Source organism: Paroedura picta, chromosome 10, assembly GCF_049243985.1.
Source record: "Paroedura picta isolate Pp20150507F chromosome 10, Ppicta_v3.0, whole genome shotgun sequence".
NCBI classification, from domain to species: Eukaryota; Metazoa; Chordata; class Lepidosauria; order Squamata; family Gekkonidae; genus Paroedura; species Paroedura picta.
The window spans coordinates 86532011-86554633 of record NC_135378.1 but is presented as its reverse complement, the minus strand read 5'-3'; the positions used below and the strand labels follow the sequence as shown (position 1 = coordinate 86554633).

At 48.6% G+C, this 22623-nt stretch overlaps 2 protein-coding genes across 2 annotated transcripts; both read right to left on the bottom strand.

Moving 5' to 3' along the window:
* Nucleotides 1-12: 12 nt before the first annotated feature.
* On the bottom strand, nucleotides 13-12344 carry LOC143819542 (C-type lectin domain family 10 member A-like). The gene is made up of 9 exons (XM_077301298.1): nucleotides 11654-12344; nucleotides 10411-10559; nucleotides 9308-9427; nucleotides 8544-8657; nucleotides 7840-7941; nucleotides 7417-7503; nucleotides 5599-5750; nucleotides 1885-1991; nucleotides 13-357 (listed from the first exon to the last, which is right to left on the bottom strand). Exons 2-9 carry the CDS (start codon nucleotides 10460-10462, stop codon nucleotides 204-206), a joined length of 888 nt encoding a protein of 295 aa, XP_077157413.1. The 5' UTR covers nucleotides 10463-10559; nucleotides 11654-12344; the 3' UTR covers nucleotides 13-203.
* Nucleotides 12345-12351: 7 nt separating this feature from the next.
* Nucleotides 12352-21294, bottom strand: LOC143819543 (C-type lectin domain family 4 member D-like). Its single transcript, XM_077301299.1, has 8 exons — nucleotides 21185-21294; nucleotides 20835-20954; nucleotides 20064-20177; nucleotides 18946-19047; nucleotides 17624-17710; nucleotides 15834-15985; nucleotides 14686-14792; nucleotides 12352-13148 (listed from the first exon to the last, which is right to left on the bottom strand). The coding sequence occupies exons 1-8, from the start codon at nucleotides 21234-21236 to the stop codon at nucleotides 12995-12997; spliced, it is 888 nt and encodes a 295-aa protein (XP_077157414.1). The 5' UTR covers nucleotides 21237-21294; the 3' UTR covers nucleotides 12352-12994.
* Between the last annotated feature and the right edge of the window lie 1329 nt (nucleotides 21295-22623).

The window sequence follows — 22623 nt, the reverse complement described above, 5'->3', positions numbered from 1 at the left end:
TAAGTCTTTGAAGCATTCAAAACGAGGCTTATTTTTCCAACCAGAAAGAGAGTAATTCTGACGGCTCAAGTCCAGAGATCAGTGCTCTTCTTTCCCAGTTGCCGATAAGGTCGCCAGTTGCTTGCAGTCACTGTCGGTTTTTGCAATCAGTTGAACTCCACGCGTTTCCCCGGCCTACACTCAGACCAGACTATCCGTTGGAGTCATCTTAGATACTTGGGGTCGGGCTTCATTTTACAAATGTATCTTTTGAGTTCTACGCAGCGAACTTTATGCCAACAGTCTACCGATATACTGCAGCTGAATATTACTGCGCAGTCTCCTCCAGCTACTCCTCCTAGGTTTGGGGCCCAAAAGCTGCAAAGGAAAGAGAAGGCGAATCAGTTTGGGCCAGATGTTTTGCTTCCTGAAGCACAATATCCCGGGGCGTTTCCAAGAGAAGCAAAAGGGTTGACTTCCACACTCCTGCTCGAAACCACTTCCTCCCACTGCAGAGTCTTCCTCAGAGGTCTCCCTTCCAAATATTGGCCCTGCTTAGCTTCCATGGTTGGGCTGTACAATGCTACCTTTCCCTCTCTTGCTACCCCAGTTCCCTCTTTGGAGAGATTATAAACTTATTTATTTATTCTATTTCTATACCGCCCTCCCCTGAGGCTCAGGAAGGTTTACATGGAACTGGAGAGATTGAACAATAGTGAAAGAGTCATCCCAGGAGAACATTAACATAATGGATCAAACATGGTGAGAACATCCCATTTTAACTGTAGCATACTGATGGTCCCGTGGGATGGACATGTCGGTGGTGGTTCCCATGGGAGGGGGCCTCAGGGGCCAATGGAAGGAGATTGAATTCAGGTCGACCTCAACCAAAAGCCTGGCAGAAGAGCTCCCTTTTGCAGGCCCTGTGGAACTGTTTAAGCTCCGTCAGGGCTCTGATCTCCTCCAGGAGCTCGTTCCACCAGGTGGAGGCCAGGATGGAGAAAGCTCTGGCCCTGGTTGAGGTCAAGTGACCTTCCCTGGGGCCAGGGACCACTAGGCAGGTGGTAGTAGCAGAGCGTAAGGCTCTCTGAGGGGTGTAGGCAGAAAAACGATCCCTTTGCTAAAATGTCAATTAATTGTTGGTTAAGTACTTGGTTTAAAGCTCCTTCTCTGGTGTTGGGCTCAAGCCAGAGAAGCATCAGGAAGAGGGGCAGGAGCACTAGAGGAGTGCACAGGAGAAGCAGCAGGAGCCATTATGATTCAGGTTGACTGAATCATAAGGATTCAGGTTGACTGAATCTAGACAGCATCCTAAAGAGCAGAGACATCACCCTGCCAACAAAAGTGCGTTTAGTCAAGGCTATGGTATTCCCAGTTACAAAGTTGGACCATAAGGAAGGCTGAACATCAAAGAATTGAGGCTTTTGAACTCTGGTGCTGGAGAAGACTCTTGCGAGTCCCTTGGACTGCAAGGCGAACAAACCGGTCAGTCCTAGAGGAGATCGGCCCTGACTGCTCCTTAGAAGGCCAGATCCTGAAGAGGAAACTCAAATACTTTGGCCACCTCATGAGAAGGAAGGACTCCCTGGAGAAGAGCCTAATGCTGGGAGCGATCGAGGGCAAAAGAAGAAGGGGACGACAGAGAATGAGGTGGCTGGATGGAGTCACTGAAGCAGTCGGTGCAAACTTAAATGGACTCCGGGGAATGGTAGAGGACAGGAAGGCCTGGAGGATCATTGTCCGTGGGGTCGAGATGGGTTGGACACGACTTCGCACATAACAACAATATTGAACTGACCACTAGAGGGAGCAAAACACCTGCAGAACAGAAAATTACAAACAAGGAAAATTAGAATGTGGGAAGGGCCAGCAATGCAAAGTACCAAGAAATGCCCACAGGCTCACCTCTGTACTAAAGGATCCTTGTTTATCCACTTCCAGTCCGCACCCTCTTTTCTGAGCCCAATGAAGAACGCTTCAGTGGCTTTATCCACTTCCTTCGCTAAGAATTCCTGCAAACAATACATAGAATCAGAGAAAGATTCAAGTGAGTAGCCGTGTTGGTCTGAAGCAGCACAACAAAATCAGAGTCCAAGAGCACCTTTAAGACCAACAAAGATTTATTCAAGGCGGGAGCTTTCGAGCGCAGGTACAGAGTGCTTGCCTTGAATAAATCTTTGTTGGTCTTAAAGGTGCTACTAGACTCTGATGGAATCATAGAGTTCATACAGAATGAGAATACAGCGGGCTAGATTCGCTCTCAAGGAGTCTAGAGCAGGGACCTTGCCCGGGGCAACAGACTCCCTTGCAGAATGTTCCACTTCTTCTCTGAGGGCCATTTCGCACGGCTTCAAAGTAGCACAATGGTTGCTATTTGGAAACGCTACTAATTTGCCATAACCCACGACGTCGTAGACAATCTGCAACAATCCTGAAACCAATCAGCAAAAAGCGCTTCGTTGTGGCGCTTTCAGGGGAATCCAGAAAAGTGGATTCACCCTCCGGATAGCGATACAGTCCTGCAACCAATCTGCAACAATAGTGCTAAAGACCTGTGCGTTACCATTGTTGCTGGTTCTTCAAAGTCCCTCCCCCTGGCTCTCTCCTCCAAACTTCCGGCGAAGCGATCGCCATTTTTTTTTCTCCGAGCGAGCGGGGATAAACGCACCGGCGAGCCTCTTTCTGTTTAGAGGCTTCCCTGGCTTCAGTCCTTCACCTTTAGTCACTAAGCACAAACCACTGAAAAGCCCGTTTGCTGAAATAAAGTCCCTTTATTTTTTACAAATAAATTCAGCCGAAAATCGGGCCCGTGAGGGGGGGGGGGATTTTTTTTTTTATCACTCGAGGCAGCGTGCAAACGATCATACAATCAAACGACAGCTCACATTAGGCAGCTGGATGGGTCTCTCCGTAGCAACGAATCTACCTAGATTCGTTGCTATGGGTCATTTTTTTTTTAAAAAAACCTTTCTTAAAGGGAAAGGGGCTGTTTGGGAGCATGCTAACGGCTGCCCATTGGCTGCTTGACGGCCAGGGGCGGGACGAGCTTGGCAATAGCGCTTCCTTTCTAGCGATTTCTGCCGAGACCGGAAGCCTGTGGGAAACGCTAAAAAACGCAACTGATTCCACTACAAAGGCAGGTATGCATAACGACGAATTCCACTATTTTAAATGGCGATTTTTCATTCCGCAAACAATTTGCAACAAAGATCCCTGTGCGAAAAGGCCCTGAGTGTTCAGCTCCTTGCATTGAGAGACAGGAACTAGAGTGAAGCTAGGGAGAGCTTTGCTCTGTTGGGGATAAGTCGGGCGTACTTGGAGGAGGACAGGTGGCTCTCATGACCTTGGGCAGAGAAAAGGAAATAAATACGGAGGGCAGGGTGTCAACAGCAAGGGCAAAGCTGTCAGTTTGGTGTGGCAGGAGCTCAAGGAAAGTGGGTTCCTGTAGAAGAGCTGGATGCAAGTTCAGCAGCACCTTCAAGACCAACAAGATTTTCAAAGACTTAGCTTTTGAGAATCGAACCTCTCTCCGGCTGATCTGTGTTCATGAACATGAGCCAGGAGGGGAATACGCTGAATCATTTGCAGGACAGGTCAAAGAGCAGGCAGCAAATGGGAAACAGGCAATGCATCCAGCATTTAAAGCAGAAATAGCTGATGCCAGTTTAATAAATCTCTAACCCCTTCAAATTCATTATAAGCCCTTTGACACGTAAAAGATCAGCTAGAGAGGCAACTAGCAGCAGATTATAAAACAAAAAGAGTGTTTACTAGGATGGTTACATAAGGGTTTAACCCAGCCAGTAATGGAAAATGAACAAGTGGGGGGGGGGGAAGTATGCTTAACTGGATGCAAAACTGTAAAAGACAGTCTGTGCAACAATGGGAAGGACAATGGGGGGAAGATATCAAATTTACAGCCAGCCAGCCAGCCAGGAGGCGACTAAGAGGTGATATGATCACCATCTTCAAGTACTTGAAGGGCTGTCATATAGAAGATGGAGCAGAGGGTTTTTGTTTTTTTTTGCCCCAGAGGGTTGGACCAGAACCAGTGGGTTGAAATTAATTCAAAAGAATTTTCGGCTAAACATCTGGAAGAAGTTCCTGACAGAGCAGCTCCTCCGTGGAACAGGCTTCCTCGGGAGGTGGTGGGCTCTCCTTCTTTGGAAGTCTTTAAGCAGTGGTTACAGACATCTCACAAAAATGTTGATTTTATAAGGTTAAGCAGATTTTGAGTGGGTGGGCAGGAAGGGTTTCTGTCTTGTGGCCCTTCCTTGCACACCCAGAGAATTGCTGATAGTCACTGTGGGATGGTAGCTGGATTCCCTCCAGGCCAGGCTGGATTCTGGAGATTTTTGCTGAAGGGATCACTTGCGCATGAAATTGGGGTCACTGTGGGTGGGCAAGTAGCTGTGCGTTCCTGCAATGTTCCAGGGGGTTGGACTAGATGTCTCTGGAGGTCCCTTCCAATTCTATCATTCTAACTCCAAAGGACATGGAGAAACTGCAAAGGAAAATGCCGGAACTGTCAAGATATAGGTGGAAACTTCCTTCCTATGTGGTGGTCTTGTAAAAAAAAAAAAAGGTGTTCTGCCTAGCAAATTACCAACATTACTCTATTATTGTTCCGCCTGATGTCATAAACAGCCCCCAAACTCCCACCAAACTCCAGCAACAATCGGAATTTTATAGCCCTTAGGGGGAAATCCAGAAAAGTGGATTCCCCCTGAAAAAACCGCTACATTTCTGAGAACAAGCTGCAATATACCAGCGAAAGTCATGTGCGTTCTCAAAATAGCGGTAGATAGAATGTCCCTCCCTAGCTCTCGCCCCCAAGCCTCTGGAGACGCGATCGCCATATTTTCCCCTGGTGAAAGCAATGAATAAGCAAAGCTTCTTCGGCTTCTTCGGCTGAAGTCCCCCCACAGAAGTGCTTAACAGTAAAAAAAAAAGTTCCCTTCTGCAATTGTCTTTAAAGTTTCCGAGCACAATACAGCCCAGTGTTTGACACCGTCTGTAATTTCAGCCAGAAATTGTACCTATGGGGGGGGGGGGGAACGGGGGGACGATTAAGCACCAGCTCCTACACCAGCAAAAATGATCTTTCTGAGACATCGAATGAACAAATATTTGTTGCTACTGGTGTTTTCAGGGTTTTAAAAAACAGTTTTTAAAGGGAAAGGGGCTTTTCGGGAGCACGAACACAACAGATCATTGGCTGTTCTGTTTGATTGATGGCCAGGGGTGGGAAGAAGAGCGGAAAAATATTGCCTCCTTTGTTGCAATTCCAACAAGACTTAAAACCTGTGGTGAGTGAATAGACCGCTACTAGCACTTCAATATTCCGCCAGAATTGGTGCGCAGAATGATGAGATTCCACTATTAAATATAGCGTTTCTGCATACTGCAAACATTTAGCAATATTGGTCATTGTGCAGAATGGCCCAGAGAATACCCCTCACCGGCACAATGGAGGAGCCTGAAGCAATAGGCTGCCGAAGGGGAAGCCATAGGAGATGCTCGCAAGCAAGCCAAGGAGAGGCAGGGAAATCATCCATGGTTGTCATTACCCCAGGAGAGGCGATTCCCACCCACAAGGGATTCCACGGTGCCACTCACCTGCTCTGCCCGGGAGTGAATGTAAACCAAGTAGCCTCCTTGTCTGACACACGTCCCACCGGCGAGGTCAAAAGACAGCTTCGACTTGGAGAAGTAATAGAGGTTCCCCGAAAAGGGTTTCCAGCCAGCGATCAACTTCGCAATGATGGCATCTTTCAGCCGAGCCAGAAGATGACAAAAAAAAAAGAACAAGAGAGGGATTTAGTAGAAACGTGATTCATGTGTTCTTTGTGAAGCAAAACAATGAATTATAATACTTAACAGTCAAGAATAATTAGGATATGGCATCTTAATAATAAAAAAAAAAGACCACCACCACCTCCAGGGCTGGAGTGGAGGAGGAAGTTTTTGCTTGTTCATCAGATGACGTCTTGGTGGTACCAGGCATTAAACGTTGCCAGTTTCACCCTAATACCTGACCCCTCCAATCACAATTTCCCAGTGAGGTGCCTGCTGGTATTGACCCCAAATGAGCTTTTCAGAAAGCGAGCAGGACTATTGTAAACCAAGGCTTGTTACTGTTTGCCTTTGTTCAAAGGAAAGGTCCTGGGGCTCAGTCTCCTGCAGCAGCTGCTTTGGGGGGTGATGGCCATCCCCCCTCTCAAATCCCACAAGATGAATGAGGTTGGTGATGCCTGCTCAAGATCAAAAGGCCTCTGCCAAATAACCTGGTTAAGGTCCAGCTCTGCCTGCGGCTTTGGATGACCTTCCAGCCTCTCACAAACATTGCGCCAAAGAGTAGCCATCTTGGTCTGCAATGGAAGAGCTGGATTTGCATCCAGGAGCCTTGAGGAGACCAGCAAGATATTCGGGGTAAGCTTTTCTTCTGACGAAGGAACCTTGCATCTTTAACAGCTTTCAAGATTGTCCCCTCCCAGGCTGAATGTAGAATTTGGGCAAACAAGACCACTTTGTACTATCACATAGTTACAGCTTTGCAACCTATATTTTAGCATTTATATTTTAAAAATGGTTTAATGTATTTATTTAGGTTTCATGAAATGTCAAATTTGTATGTTTTTACCCAGTGTAACATACCCCGAGCCCTCAGTTAAGGGCAGGTTAAAAGTATGAAAACAAACAATATATATAAATATATCTGGGTGTCATCCACATATCAATGACACCCCTCCCCAAGCCTTCAGATCAGCTGGGCAAGAGGATACAAACAGATGTTGAATAATATTGGAGAAAAATAGCTCCTTGCGGAACACCACAAATAATTGTCTACTGCTCAGGGGATCTTTCTCCTAGCATGACCTTGTGTCTCTGACCTTGGAGAAAGATTGCAGCCATATAACCCCAATGTCAGCTGGACAGGAAGCTAGTAGCTCATGGTCAACAGTGTTGAATAGGCTTGTGCTCTCCGGTGTGCTTCGTCTGTTTTGGTGGCCATTCAAGCCCGAGGCGGCCACCCAAAGTGGTGGCCCGAAGTGGCCGAAACATGCCGAAGCGCACAAGCCTAGCGTTGAACATTGTCATTAAATCCAACAATACCATCAGCAATGACTTGTCTAGATCTTGGGAGTCATCTGTGAAGGCAACCTGAGCCATCTCCACCAGGCCAGGAGCCACATTGGAATGGATCAAGGGCTGATGTTTCTTCCAGGAAATATGCCAGAGATAGAGCAATGTAATACCGAATTGACCAGTAGGGGGAGCAAAAAACACATGCAGAACCGAATCCCACCAACCCAAAGCAACAGTGATACACAAGTGAGAAAAATGAGAACATGGAAAAGCCTGTAGAAAAGAGATTTGTTGATGTGCTGTCCGTTCAGCGAAATACTTCTGCGTCAGGCTTACAGAGTCACTTACTGGTTGCCTTATTAAGGTCCTCATTTCTCGAATTCAGTTGGAATAGATATTGTGCTAACCGCTGAACTCCACCAAGGATTTCCGAATCTGCAAAGTTTGTGACAAATCAAGTCGGGATCTCAAGAAGCCATACATCCCTCACACTCTCTTATCCTCTGGAGTGACAAAACAACGGACCCCAGGTTGGGGTCCCTAGGAGAAGGAAACAGTGGTTGGGGTCCCTAGGAGAAGGATTTGTTTTCAGCCTATGATAATCATTCTTAGCCATTCATTTTTCCATTGTGAATCCACCCAACACCACCCCCTTTCCCTGAGGGTGTCCAAGAAAGGCTAGAAATGAGATCTCCAAGGTGGGGTTCAACAGGCTCCCTGGGGATTGGAGAGGAGAGCTTCCGAGTATCCCCAGCATAACTCATGGCTTACCACTTTTCCCTTGGAAGGATTCGTTGTGGAGAATCATAACTTCCCGAATGATTTCCATTGCACTGGTATTTTCCACTTTGACTCTTCTCTGCTTCTCAAAGTCTAATATGGAGAAAAGGGAAAATGAAACCCTGCTCAGAGACAGCCTGGACATGCCCAGTGTGACTGTGGCCTTGAGGAGCCCCTGTCCCTCCAGAACCTGGGCTGGGATGAGCAAGAACGTAAGAGAGGATTCCTACTGGGCCAGAACATTTATGTGGGAGCAGTCTACCTGGCCGCTGGGTGAGACAAGATGCTGGACTAGATGGACCACTGGTCTGGTCCAGCAGGGCTCTTCTGAGGTTCTTACGATGGCCTCAGCCACTCTGCCCTGTTGTTGGCTGTCCAGAATGAACTGGTTTGCCACTGTGTGAGATAGTAGGCTGGACTAGGTGGGCCCTCACTGGTCTGACTCAGCAGGCCTAGTATATTCTTATCTGCTTTGGTTTCATGAATAGTTTTTGTGTTGTTCATTCCCAATGACCTTTTAAAATATTGTCAGTCGTTTACACTGTAAGATGCCTCAAGAAGGGGGCAGGTGGCCTAAATAAATCAATATTACGAAATGTGCTAGTGGCTTACGCCTTGTCTCCATTTAGTTGAAAGGAGTAAAACAGGTTGGGCAACCTCTGAGAAGTTTTCCTTGTTGGAAGAGTTGCACTTACACATAATAATCATCGCAACTGCGCCCGTCAACAGCAGCAGGGTCATCACACCAGCCAAAGACTTAGATGCAAGAGGGGAGATGCTTAGGCGGCTCCATATGGGAGAACTCCTGACTTGAAAGACAAATAGGGAAGAAACAGCAGTTTGAGTCATCTCTAGCAAACATCCAAATTCAGTGCGTTCAGTTTGGGAGCAGGGTAGCCAGGCTCTCCCCTTCAGACTTGTGGAGGGCCGAAGCCCGGAAGAGGCCGATGGAACGTGAGGAGAACTTTCTCCTCTCGATGTTCTTGTGTGAGGAGAATACTTCGCTCTTGATGTTCCTTGCCTGGCCACTGGGGTTGTCAACCGTTGGGGAATACCCGGAGATTCGGGAGTGATTGTTGGGGCATATTTCCCTACTGACCTTTATTGGCTGGAGGTCTGTTGCGATTTCATGAGGTCTTAGGGACCCATCTGGAGGCTGACAACCCTAGAGGTGCCTCATTTTCTTGTTCATGGGCCTGCAGGCACCTTCGGAATTCTGTCACCACACGGGGGAAACCACCACAAAATGGCTGCCACAAGATGGCTGCCACAGGAGGCGGAGCCAGCTTGACAACTTAGCTTAGTCACATGGTGAAGATCCTCAGCCCAAGCAACGTTCTTACAAATCTACAGAGCTTCTTGCTTTGCCTTTCGCCTGACTCCCACCCCCTCCTGGTCATTTTTTTGGCCTTTCCCACTCTGGGCCCACCAGTCACTTGTGAATGTGCAGCTTACAGACCGGGTCTTCTCCTGGAGGTGGCTGATGGCTTTTGGCTCAGTTTCTGCTTGGAGGCCGGCTTCTTGACTCCCGACTTACTCTTGCTGACTGACACGCCTGACTTCTTCTTGCTGAAGGTCACTGGGGAAGGAAATGGAAATTAAAATTAAGGTGATGGGACACCTTCGCTATGAAGAAAGGACAAAAAGAGGTTAGGGTGCTTGGGGGGCAAGAGTGGGGGGTCTTCTGGAGTTCTGGCCCTGCTAGTGGACCTCCTGAGGGCCCCTGAGTTTGGGCCACTGTGTGACACAGAGTTGGACTGGAGGGGCCATTGGCCTGACCCACCAGGGCTTCACCAGTCTTATGAGGAACGATGGATGGTTCAGGGGTGACATGGCAGAGAGTTCCCACATTGGGAATGGGACAGAGAAGACAGGGAAAGAAGCTGCTTGCTCCCTTTCTCACAAGAGAACTCATGGGCCCTCAATGAAATCAGCAAGCAATAGGTTTAGATTGGATAAAATGAAGAAGAGTTGGGTGTTATATCCTGCTTTTCAGTGCCTGAAGGAGTCTCAAAGAGACTTCCAGTTGCCTTCCCTTCCTCTCCTCACAACAGACATCCCCTGTGAGGGAGGCGAGGCTGAGAGAGCTCTATCAGGGCTGTGACGAGCCCAAGGTCTTCCAGCTGGCTGCATGTGGAGGAGGAGCGGGAATCAAACCTGGTTCTTCAGATTAGAAGTCAGCACTCTTAACCACTATGCCTTGCTGGGTCTCCTTCTTTACCCAAGGAGTACTGAGCATGTGGAATTCACAACTGCAAGGAGTGGTGGCAGCTACGGGGACATGGTTTCAAGAGGAAGTGGGAGAAACATCTGGAGCAGAAGTTCTTGAGTGCCTCTTGGACACAGGTACAGGGGGAACAGTGGTCCACCAGGCTGGTGGTGCTGACGACCCATGTCGTCTGCATTTTCCAACCACTGGCAGCCCTTAGAGTGGTAACAACGAAGGAGGGTGTGAAGCCCAAGAAGTCCTCTTCAGCTCTTAAGATAAGGCTGTGGGTTGAGAGAGCCCTCAGGAAGGGGCAGAGGAAGAGCTGCTGTGAAGTAAGATCCAAAGGGGCTTACCTGTCCTCTTGGAGCCTCGACTTAAAGCACTGGGCAAGAAATAGCTTTGCATTTCCTCCCCGGGTCTCTCTGTGGGAGGATACCATGCGCTACGCCGTTCAAGCAGTGGAAACAGGGCATTTAAGGAACAGTCATACCGGGTTCTTCCCCTGCAACGAAATCAGCCCAAAGAACTTGCCAGCTTGCTAACTACGTTTATTATTAAGACAGCTATCAGTCTGTTTTTCTATTAGCAGGATAGGATACTCTACGTTTCCTAAGGCAATTGAAAAAAGCAAGCCTTAAGTGGGGAGTTACCAGAGACCCTTCTTATCAGCAGTGTATAATGTTTGAACAGGTTTTGGAAATGTTTCAACAGAGGCTGGATCTGACGGAGAGGCTGATTCTGGGAAGGCTCAAGGGGGTGGCAGGGGACAGGGGATGAGCGAGAGGGTTGTGAGTGTCCTGCACAGTTCAGGGGGTTGGACTAGATGACCCAGGAGGGCCCTTACAGCCCTATGATTCTCGGATTCTAGGATGGTCTGGTTAGTTTGTTATCAGTTTACCAGGTAGTAACTGATTGGCCATTATGCCACTTGTAAACTATCTATAAGACTTGCTGCCTGTTTACTATGTAGTAGTTTGAATAGCAGACAGTTTTGGAGAAAGAATAACTTTTCACTGATAGAATGCCATTTTCTTATATTTGATGGTTTTTCATTAAATAATGTAAACCTAGTTTTCCCCTGACATTTGAAAAGGGAATGCAAGCAACGACCCCTGTTTTACTGTATTCCTCACAGTTTTCTTTCTCGCTGTTTGCAATGTCCACCTCTGCGACCTCTTTTTGCTTATCACTAATGAGGCACGAGGCTGGACGAGATGGACTATTGGTTTGATCAAGGCAGGGCTCTTCTGATGATCAATAAATCCAGAGAACACCAGAACATGGAGGCCTAAAATAGCATCTGTTTGGACAGTAGAAGAGGCAACATCAACATGCTCATTTGCAGCAAAATTGATTTGTACCTCTGCAAAGACAAAAGCTACAATCAAAATGGCCTTGTTGGTTGTTGGCCCTGCAGAGGAACTGGCTGGCCCCCGGGTGAGAGAGGCTCCTGGATCAGATGGACCACTGGTCGGATCCAGAGGAGCTCTTCTGAGGTTCTCATGCTTGTCTCTAAGGTTGCAGCCCATTGGGTCACCCAGACATGGGGTAAGGCCAGGAGACGTCTCCGTCAGCTGACTCCAGGTTTGCCCCTACCTGCATTGGTGGTTGGGAGCTAGATGAGGTACCAAGAGCTGCTTCTAGCCCACTGCCGAGTCGATCAGGAGAGTTGTGGCCCATTCTTCAAAGCGTCTTGCCTCCTTATTTACTCTGTGTGGATCTGATGCTGCTTCTCAGCTTTATTTCCTTCCCGGCGCTTCTCTGAGGCGGATCCATTGGCTCCTCCGCCTTCTCTTCTCTCTGCCTCAGTTTCCTCCTGTGCCGGCTACTTCCTCCAACAGCTTCAACTGTCCTTCCCTTGATGCGGCACGTTCCGGAACTCTCCCTCTTCCTGTCCTCGCCCGGCATTCCACACTGAACACGAGCCCTGGGAAATTATTTGGCCTCGTCCTGCCCTCCCATGATGCTCCCCCAAAAACAATCCAAGAAAGGTGCCTTCCCAGTCTGAAATCTGGCCCACAGCATCCTCATGTGTGTGCGGAGCGTGGCCAAGTCTTTTTGACCTCTCGTAGCCCCATGAATTCACACCCTTCAAAACATCCCATCACGTCTTGCTGGCTGAGGCGTGTGGCTTCCCACATGGTTTCCGTGGCACCAGATTGTGTTCAGAACGGCACTTGGGGAAGCAAAACGGATCCATTTGGGGCCCTCCAAGTGGTTATAGAAAGTGGGTGGGGCCAGTGGGCTTCCCCCCCAGCAAGGCTTCTGATTGGCTATTGTTGATTTGATTGGCTGTACAGATTTTTCTTAAAAAACACATTGTTTTAGCAGGAGCTGGCACCATAGCAGATGATCGGAGGCAAGCTGTGTTAAGTCTGCGGGTTCGGTAAACACAGACCTGCAGTTCCTCAAAAACAGCTGTCTCTATTTGCAGTCAGCTCACAGCCTCAAAACAATCAAGCAACAGTGCAAATACCACTGCCCCCCAGCTTATATACACTTCAGATAGCCCGCCCCAATCCCTGATTGGTCCTTAACGGGACTTTCTCATTGGTCCATGCATAGTTCTTTGTCACTTATTCCTTGGAGACATTTCTCAAGCCCTGTTTTGCATGCAGTTCAATAGTTCTTTGCTTTGTCCACACACATGACAAGCTGTGGCAGCCATTTTGTGACAGACTCCTAGATCATGTGTCCCCAAGCCATGTTTCATCACACCAGTGGCCCATGTGGTGCTCATGGGGGCTCTGGTATCAATCAACACCTTTTTTTGTGCCCACCAAGTGTTGCTCGACAGTGGAAGGGGCTGTCCTGGGTCCAGCTGCCACAACTTCTGTGATGAGGAAGAGATGGGGGAAGGCTGGCTGTCGGCTTTTGCAATCAGTTGAACTCCACGCGTTTCCCCGGCCTACACTCAGACCAGACTATCCGTTGGAGTCATCTTAGATACTTGGGGTCGGGCTTCATTTTACAAATGTATCTTTTGAGTTCTACGCAGTAAATGTTATACCAACACTCTATGGTCGTCTTGCAGTTGAATAATACTGCGCAGTCTCCTTCATGTTCAATTCCCTTTCTTGGGTTCCAATAGCTGCAAAGGAAAGAGAAGGCGAATCAGTTTGGGCCAGATGTTTTGCTTCCTGAAGCACAATATCCCGGGGCGTTTCCAAGAGAAGCAAAAGGGTTGACTTCCACACTCCTGCTGGAAACCACTTCCTCCCACTGCAGAGTCTCCCTTCCAAATATTGGCCCTGCTTAGCTTCCATGGTTGGGCTGTACAATGCTACCTTTCCCCCTCTTGCTTCCCCAGTTCCCTCTTCGGAGAGATTATAAACTTATTTATTTATTCTATTTCTATACCGCCCTCCCCTGAGGCTCAGGGCGGTTTACATGGAACTGGAGAGATTGAACAATAGTGAAAGAGTCATCCCAGGAGAACATTAACATAATGTATCAAACAAGGCAAGAACATCCCATTTTAACTGTAACATACTGATGGCCCCGTGGGATGGGGTGGTGGTTTTCGTGGGAGGAGGGCTTAGTGGCCGATGGAAGAAGATTGAATTCAGGTCGACCTCAACCAAAAGCCTGGCGGAAGAGCTCCCTTTTGCAGGCCCTCCAGAACTGTTTAAGCTCCACTAGGGCTCTGATCTCCAGGAGCTCATTCCAGCAGGTGGAGGCCAGGATGGAGAAAGCTCTGGCCCTGGTTGAGGTCAAGCGACCTTCCCTGGGGCCAGGGACCACTAGGCAGGTGGTAGTAGCAGAGCGTAAGGCTCTCTGAGGGGTGAGTGCAGAGAGGCGATCCCTTTGCTAAAATGTCAATTAATTGTTGGTTAAGTACTTGGTTTAAAGCTCCTTCTCTGGTGTTGGGCTCAAGCCAGAGAAGCATCAGGAAGAGGGGCAGGAGCACTAGAGGAGTTCACAGGAGAAGCAGCAGGAGCCATTATGATTCAGGTTGACTTGTGGTTGTCTAGTCCACACGGTAGCATTACATCACGGGCTTTTCGGTATTCTCATTCTCCTCACTTGTAAGTTCCCATTTCTTCGTTTTCCCGTTTCACCCATGTTTTGCTCCCTCTAGCACAGACTTTCTCAAAGGTTTTAGTGTTGAGAAACCTCTGAAACGTTCTTCAGGTTTTGAGTAACCCCAGAAGTGGTGTGATTGTGCAGAAGATGGGTGAGAAACGTGGCTGTGTAAACACCCACCTGGGGCCCCTCCCTTTCCCACCCCCCCAGGCCCATCACTGGCCATTGGGAGGGGGGTCTGTTTGGCATGACCATATCATCTGATAAATGTTTAACAATTTTTAAAAAATATATTAAAAAGGAATTCATTCCGACTGATTCAGGAAACCCTTTCAGGGCCATCAAGAAACCCCAGTGTTTCATGAAACCCTGTTTGAGGAAGCCTGCTCCAGCAGTTGATTCGATATTACAGTACTTTATGTCCATCATATCTCCCTGCAGACTTAAATTGCAAGTTTGATTGTTGAATATAAACTGGAGTAATATTGAACTGACCACTAGAGGGAGCAAAACGCCAGCAGAACAGAAAATTACAAACAAGGAAAATTAGAATGTGGGAAGGGCCAGCAATGCAAAGTACCAAGAAATGCCCACAGGCTCACCTCTGTACTAAAGGATCCTTGTTTACCCACTTCCACTCGTCACCCTCTTTTCTGAGCCCAATGAAGAACGATTCAGTTGCTTTATCCACTTCCTTCGCTAAGAATTCCTGCAAACAATACATAGAATCAGAGAAAGATTCAAGTGAGTAGCCGTGTTGGTCTGAAGCAGCACGACAAAATCAGAGTCCACTCAGGCACCTTTAAGACCAACAAAGATTTATTCAAGGCGGGAGCTTTCGAGCGCAGGTACAGAGTGCTTGCCTTGAATAAATCTTTGTTGGTCTTAAAGGTGCTACTAGACTCTGATGGAATCATAGAGTTCATACAGAATGAGAATACAGTGGGCTAGATTCGCTCTCAAGGAGTCTAGAACAGGGACCTTGCCCGGGGCAACAGACTCTCTTGCAGAATGTTCCACTTCTTCTCTGAGTGTTCAGCTCCTTGCATTGAGAGACAGGAACTAGAGTGAAGCTAGAGAGAGCTTTGCTCTGTTGGGGATAAGTCGGGCGTACTTGTAAGGGCCCTCCTGGGTCATCTAGTCCAACCCCCTGCACCATGCAGGGCACTCACCACCCTCTCGCTCACCCACTGTCACCTGCCACCCCCTTGGACCTTCACAGAATTAGCCTCTTAGTTGTTTATATGTTTGCAAAGGTCTTGGTCTACACACAATCCATTTGACTGGCCAACTGATCCCAAGTGGGGATTCGGCAAGGCGCTTCTATTGATGGCTTTGCCTTCTGGATGAATTCACCTGTCATCAGCCCCCCCCTCCCCCCAGCCAGATTCACTCTCTGTGTCACCAAGCCCCCCACCCCCCTTTCCCAGGCACAGAATTCTCCAGTTAGGCCCTGACTCCACGTGTGGCCTGTCCAATGTGGTGTCCAGCAGGACTATGACATCTTGTCATCTGGAGTTTGTCTGCACTCCTGTGTCCTGAATACCTGCTACAGCCATACAGCAGGGCTCCCTGAGAACACAGAGGGCTCCCTCACCTGCACAATGGAGGAGCCAAAGAGGAAGCAGGGGATGCAAGCCGCAGGAGATGCTCACAAGCAAGCAAAGGGAAGGCAGGGAAATCACCCATGGTTGTCATTACCCCAGGAGAGGCGATTCCCACCCGCAAGGGATTCCACGGTGCCACTCACCTGCTCTGCCCGGGAGTGAATGTAAACCAAGTAGCCTCCTTGTCTGACACATGTCCCACCGGCGAGGTCAAAAGACAGCCTCGACTTGGAGAAGTAATAGAGGTTCCCTGAAAATGGCATCCAGCCGGCGATCAACTTCTCAATGATGGCATCTTTCAGCCGAGCCAAAAGATGACAAAAAAAAAAAGAACAAGAGAGGGATTTAGTAGAAACGTGATTCATGTGTCCACACAGATCTTTGTGAAGCAAAACAATGAATTATAATACTTCACAGTCAAGAATAATTAGGATATGGCATCTTTAAAAAAAAAAAGACCACCACCACCTCCAGGGCTGGAGTGGAGGAGAAAGTTTTTGCTTGTTCATCAGATGACGTCTTGGTGGTACCAGGCATCAAACGTTGCCAGTTTCACCCTAATACCTGACCCCTCCGATCACAATTTCCCAGTGAGGTGCCTGCTGGTATTGACCCCAAATGAGCTTTTCAGAAAGCGAGCAGGACTATTGTAAACCAAGGCTTGTTACTGGTTGCCTTTGTTCAAAGGAAAGGTCCTGGGGCTCAGTCTCCTGCAGCAGCTGCTTTGGGGGGTGATGGCCATGCCCCCTCTCAAATCCCACAAGCTGAATGAGGTTGGTGATGCCTGCTCAAGATCAAAAGGCCTCTGCCAAATAACCTGGATAAGGTCCAGCTCTGCCTGCGGCTTTGGATGACCTTCCAGCCTCTCACAAACATTGTGCCAAAGGGTAGCCATCTTGGTCTGCAATGGAAGAGCTGGATTTGCATCCAGGAGCCTTGAGGAGACCAGCAAGATATTCGGGGTAAGCTTTTCTTCTGACGAAGGAACCTTGCATCTTTAACAGCTTTCAAGATTGTCCCCTCCCAGGAAGAACGTAGAATTTAGGCAAACAAGACCACTTTGTACTATCACAAAGTTATAGCTTTGTATCTTATATTTTAGCATTTATATTTTAAAAATGTTTTATTTATTTAGGTGTTATGAAATGTTAAATTTGTATGTTTTTACCCAATGTAACATACCCTGAGCCCTCAGTGAAGAGCAGGTTAAAAGTATGAAAATGAACAAAATATATAAATATATCTGGGTGTCATCCACATATCAATGACACCCCTCCCCAAGCCTTCAAATCAGCTGGGCAAGAGGATACAAACAGATGTTGAATAATATTGGAGAAAAATAGCTCCTTGCGGAACACCACAAATAATTGTCTACTGCTCAGGGGATCTTTCCTCTAGCATGACCTTGTGTCTCTGACCTTGGAGAAAGATTGCAGCCATATAATCCCAATGTCAGCTGGACAGGAAGCTAGTAGCTCATGGTCAACAGTGTTGAATAGGCTTGTGCACTTCAGTGTGCTTCGGCCATTTCGGTGGCCATTCAAGCCCGAGGTGGCCCTGAACTGGCTGAAGCATGCTGAAGAGCACAAGCCTAGTGTTGAACACTGTCATTAAATCCAACAATACCAGCAGCAACGACCTGTCTAGATCTTGGGAGTCATCTGTGAAGGCAGCCTGAGCTTTCGCCAGGCCAGGAGCCAGATCGGAATGGATCAAAGGCCGATGTTTCTTCTAGGAAATATGCCAATGTACTACCGAACTGACCAGTAGGGGGAGCAAAAAACACATGCAGAACCGAATCCCACCAACCCAAAGCAACAGTGATACACAAGTGAGAAAAATGAGAACATGGAAACGCCTGTAGAAAAGAGATTTGTAGAAATGCTGACCCTTCAGCGAAATACTTCTGCGTCAGGCTTACAGAGTCACTTACTGGTTGCCTTATCAAGGTCGTCACTTCTCGAATTCAGTTGGAATAGATATCGTGCTAACCGCTGAACTCCACCAAGGATTTCCGAATCTGCAAAGTTTGCGACAAACCAAGTCAGGGGATCTCAAGAAGCCATACATCCCTCACACTCTCTTATCCTCTGGAGTGACAAAACAACGGACCCCAGGTTGGGGTCCCTAGGAGAAGGAAACAGCAGTTGGGGTCCCTAGGAGAAGGAGTTAGTCTTCACCTGGTCCCCTGTACACTGAAGTCCCAAAGGCATCCCGAAGAGAATCCCATTCCTTTCCATGAAGGACCATTGATGCAGAGAGTGCAAAACCAGTCCTTTGTCCCCGAGGCCATGTGTCTGGAATGTCACGCAAAGCCTTACTCGAGTTTCCATTTAGGGTTTCCATTTAGGGCTGCCTTGAGTTTCCATTTAGGATTGTCAACTCCAGTTTAGGAAACTCTCTGAGATTTGGAAAGGACAGACTTTGGGGAGGGCAGGGAGCTCAGGACCCTCCTCCAAAGCAAGTATTTCTTCCAGGGATCAGTAATCCGGAGGAGAACGGTCTTCATTCTAAGAGAACCCCAGCGAGTTCCTCAGGTAAACAGCAGCCAAAGAAGGTGGGGTCTTGTGCTGGATGACTCGGGCTAGTCCACCCTCATCAGATCTCAGAAGCTAAGCGGGGTTAACCAGTTGGTGCCTGAATGGGAGGCCCACCAAGGAAGTCAGAGAACGGCAACCACCTCTGCTCGCCTCCTGCCTTGAAAACCCCAGGGAGTCACCACCTGTCTTCTGCATCCCTACAGCGCTTTCCACCAACAACAGAGGTTTTATTTTAGCTTTATTTAAATCCGTATTCATGATTTGCAGTGCTCCCAGTTCACACCGCCTGCAGACCCCTTTTGTCTTCCTCTGGGCATAGAGCAGAGGACACTGGGGGGATGGGAGGGGGTAGTGGCTGTGAATCTCCTTCCTTACGCAGGGGTTGGACTAGATGACCCTTCGGACCCTTCCCAACTCTATGTTCCTCTCCCCTCCTAGCATTTGAAAAATGGCTAGCCACCCCACTCTGCATTCCAAGTAATAATCAAGACACTCGTTTCAAGTGGGACACACACAACTCCCTTGCTTGTTTTCAGCCCATGATAATCATTCTTAGCCATCCATTTTTCCATTGTGAATCCACCCAACACCACCCCCTTTCCCTGAGGGTGTCCAAGAAAGGCTAGACATGAGATCTCCCAGGTGGGGTTCAACAGGCTCCCTGGGGATTGGAGAGGAGAGCTTCCGAGTATCCCCAGCATAACTCATGGCTTACCACTTTTCCCTTGGAAGGATTTGTTATGGCGAATCATAACTTCCCGAATGATTTCCATTGCATTGGTGTTTTCCACCTTGACTCTTCTCTGTTTCTCAAAGTCTAATATGGAGGAAAGGGAAAATGAAACCCTGCTCGGAGACAGCCTGGGCATGCCCAGTGTGACTGTGGCCTTGAGGAGCCTTTATCCCTCTAGTTGGGGCTGGGATGAGCAAGAATATAAGAGAGGATGCCTGCTGGGCCAGAACATTTATGTAGGAGAAGAAGAAGAAGAAGAAGAGTTGGTTCTTATATGCCGCTTTCCCCTACCCGAAGGAGGCTCAAAGCGGCTTACAGTCGCCTTCCCTTTCCTCTCCCCACAACAGACACCCTGTGAGGTGGGTGAGGCTGAGAGAGCCCTGAAATCACTGCTCAGTCAGAGCAGTTTTATCAGTGCCATGGCGAGCCCAAGGTCACCCAGCTGGTTGCATGTGGGGGAGCGCAGAATCGAAACCGGCATGCCAGATTAGAAGTCCGCACTCCTAACCACTACACCAAACTGGCTCTCTCTGTAGGAGAAGTCTACCTGGCCGCTGGGTGAGACACGATGCTGGACTAGATAGACCACTGGTCTGAGCCAGCAGGGCTCTTCTGAGGGTCTAATCCGGGAAGGCCTCAGACTCTGCCCTGTTGTCAGCCATCTAGAGGAACAGGTTGGCCCCTGTGTGATACAGGATGCTGGACTAGATGGACCACTGGTCTGGTCCAGCAGGGCTCTTCTGAGGTTCTTACGGTGGCCTCAGCCACTCTGCCCTGTTGTTGGCTGTCCAGAATGAACTGGTTTGCCACTGTGTGAGATAGTAGGCTGGACTGATTCCACAGGCCTATTATGTTCTTATCTGCTTTGGTTTCATGAATAGTTTTTGTGTTGTTCATTCCCAATGACCTTTTAAAATATTGTCAGTCGTTTACACTGTAAGCTGCCTCAAGAAGGACTCTGAGGAGGAGGCAGGTGGCCTAAATAAATCAATATTACGAAATGTGCTAGTGGCTTACGCCTTGTCTCCATTTAGTTGAAAGGAGTAAAACAGGTTGGGCTACCTCTGAGAAGTTTTCCTTGTTGGAAGAGTTGCACTTACACATAATAATCATCGCAACTGCGCCCGTCAACAGCAGCAGGGTCATCACACCAGCCAAAGACTTAGATGCAAGAGGGGAGATGCTTAGGCGGCTCCATATGGGAGAACTCCTGACTTGAAAGACAAATAGGGAAGAAACAGCAGTTTGAGTCATCTCTAGCAAACATCCAAATTCAGTGCGTTCAGTTTGGGAGCAGGGTAGCCAGGCTCTCCCCTTCAGACCTCTGGAGGGCCGAAGCCCGGAAGAGGCCGATGGAACGTGAGGAGAACTTTCTCCTCTCGATGTTCTTGTGTGAGGAGAATACTTCGCTCTTGATGTTCCTTGCCTGGCCACTGGGGTTGTCAACCGTTGGGCAATACCCGGAGATTTGGGAGTGATTGTTGGGGCATATTTCCCTACTGACCTTTATTGTCTTGAGGTCTGTTGCAATTTCATGAGGTCTTAGGGACCCATCTGGAGGCTGACAACCCTAGAGGTGCCTCATTTTCTTGTTCATGGGCCTGCAGGCACCTTCGGAATTCTGACACCACATGGGAGAAACCACCGCTAAATAGCTGCCACAAGATGGCTGCCACTGGAGGCTGAGCCAGCTGCTTGACAGCTTAGTCACATGGTGAAGATCCTCAGCCCAAGCACTGTTCTTACAAATCTACAGAGCTTCTTGCTTTGCCTTTCGCCTGACTCCCACCCCGTCCTGGTCATTTTTTTGGCCTTTCCTGACATTCCCACTCTGGGCCCACCAGTCACTTGTGAATGTGCAGCTTACAGACCGGGTCTTCTCCTGGAGGTGGCTGACGGCTTTTGGCTCAGTTTCTGCTTGGAGGCCGGCTTCTTGACTCCCGACTTACTCTTGCTGACTGACACGCCTGACTTCTTCTTGCTGAAGGTCACTGGGGAAGGAAATGGAAATTAAAATTAAGGTGATGGGACACCTTCGCTATGAAGAAAGGACAAAAAGAGGTTAGGGTGCTTGGGGGGCAAGAGTGGGGGGTCTTCTGGAGTTCTGGCCCTGCTAGTGGACCTCCTGAGGGCCCCTGAATTTGGGCCACTGTGTGACACAGAGTTGGACTGGAGGGGCCATTGGAAGAGCTGCTGTGAAGTAAGATCCAAAGGGGCTTACCTGTCCTCTTGGAGCCTCGACTTAAAGCACTGGGCAAGAAATAGCTTTGCATTTCCTCCCCGGGTCTCTCTGCGGGAGGATACCATGTGCTACGCCGTTCAAGCAGTGGAAACAGGGCATTTAAGGAACAGTCAAACCGGGTTCTTCCCCTGCAACGAAATCAGCCCGAAGAACTTGCCAGCTTGCTAACTACGTTTATTATTAAGACAGCTATCGGTCTGTTTTTCTATTAGCAGGATAGGATACTCTACGTTTCCTAAGGCAATTGAAAAAAGCAAGCCTTAAGTGGGGAGTTACCAGAGACCTTATCAGCAGTGTATAATGTTTGAACAGGTTTTGGAAATGTTTAAACAGAGGCTGGATCTGTTGGTTGTTGGCCCTGCAGAGGAACTGGCTGGCCCCCGGGTGAGAGAGGCTCCTGGATCAGATGGACCACTGGTCGGATCCAGAGGGGCTCTTCTGAGGTTCTCATGCTCGTCTCTAAGGTTGCAGCCCATTGGGTCACCTAGACATGGGATAAGGCCAGGAGATGTCTCCGTCAGCTGACTCCAGGTTTGCCCCTACCTGCATTGGTGGTTGGGAGTTAGATGAGGTACCAAGAGCTGCTTCTAGCCCACTGCTGAGTCGATCAGGAGAGTTGTGGCCCATTCTTCAAAGCGTCTTGCCTCCTTATTTACTCTGTGTGGATCCGATGCTGCTTCTCAGCTTTATTTCCTTCCCGGCGCTTCTCTGAGGCGGATCCATTGGCTCCTCCGCCTTCTCTTCTCTCTGCCTCAGTTTCCTCCTGCGCCGGCTACTTCCTCCAACAGCTTCAACTGTCCTTCCCTTGATGCGGCACGTTCCGGAACTCTCCCTCTTCCTGTCCTCGCCCGGAATTCCACACTGAACACGAGCCCTGGGAAATTATTTGGCCTCGTCCTGCCCTCCCATGATGCTCCCCCAAAAACAATCCAAGAAAGGTGTCTTCCCAGTCTGAAATCTGGCCCAGAGCATCCTCATGTGTGTGCGGAGCGTGGCCAAGTCTTTTTGACCTCTCGTAGCCCCATGAATTCACACCCTTCAAAACATCCCATCACGTCTTGCTGGCTGAGGGATGTGGCTTCCCACGTGGTTTCCGTGGCACCAGATTGTGTTCAGAACGGCACTTGGGGAAGCAAAACGGATCCATTTGGGGCCCTCCAAGTGGTTATAGAAAGTGGGTGGGGCTGGTGGGCTTCCCCCCCCCAGCAAGGCTTCTGATTGGCTATTGTTGGTTTGATTGGCTGTATGGATTTTCCTTTAAAAAACACATTGTTTTAGCAGTAGCTGGCACCGTTGGAGGCAAGCTGTGTTAAGTCTGCGGGTTCGGTAAATACAGACCTGCAGTTCTTTGAAAACAGCTGTCCCTATTTGCAGTCAGCTCACAGCCTCAAAACAATCAAGCAACAGTCCAACCACCC

What these genes read in the sequence shown, in the direction of transcription:
- LOC143819542 (XM_077301298.1), bottom strand. Translation starts at nt 10,462, where the DNA reads ATGCAAAGCTATTTCTTGCCCAGTGCTTTAAGTCGAGGCTCCAAGAGG. An exon ending in ATCCTTCCAAGGGAAAAGTG is followed by an intron (nt 7,504 to 7,839) that starts GTAAGCCATGAG and finishes CAAACTTTGCAG; the next exon opens with ATTCGGAAATCCTTGGTGGA. An exon ending in TTCACTCCCGGGCAGAGCAG is followed by an intron (nt 1,992 to 5,598) that starts GTGAGTGGCACC and finishes TATTGTTTGCAG; the next exon opens with GAATTCTTAGCGAAGGAAGT.
- LOC143819543 (XM_077301299.1), bottom strand. Translation starts at nt 21,236, where the DNA reads ATGCAAAGCTATTTCTTGCCCAGTGCTTTAAGTCGAGGCTCCAAGAGG. An exon ending in TCGAGGCTCCAAGAGGACAG is followed by an intron (nt 20,955 to 21,184) that starts GTAAGCCCCTTT and finishes TTCCTTCCCCAG; the next exon opens with TGACCTTCAGCAAGAAGAAG. An exon ending in AGTTGCGATGATTATTATGT is followed by an intron (nt 19,048 to 20,063) that starts GTAAGTGCAACT and finishes CCTCCATATTAG; the next exon opens with ACTTTGAGAAACAGAGAAGA.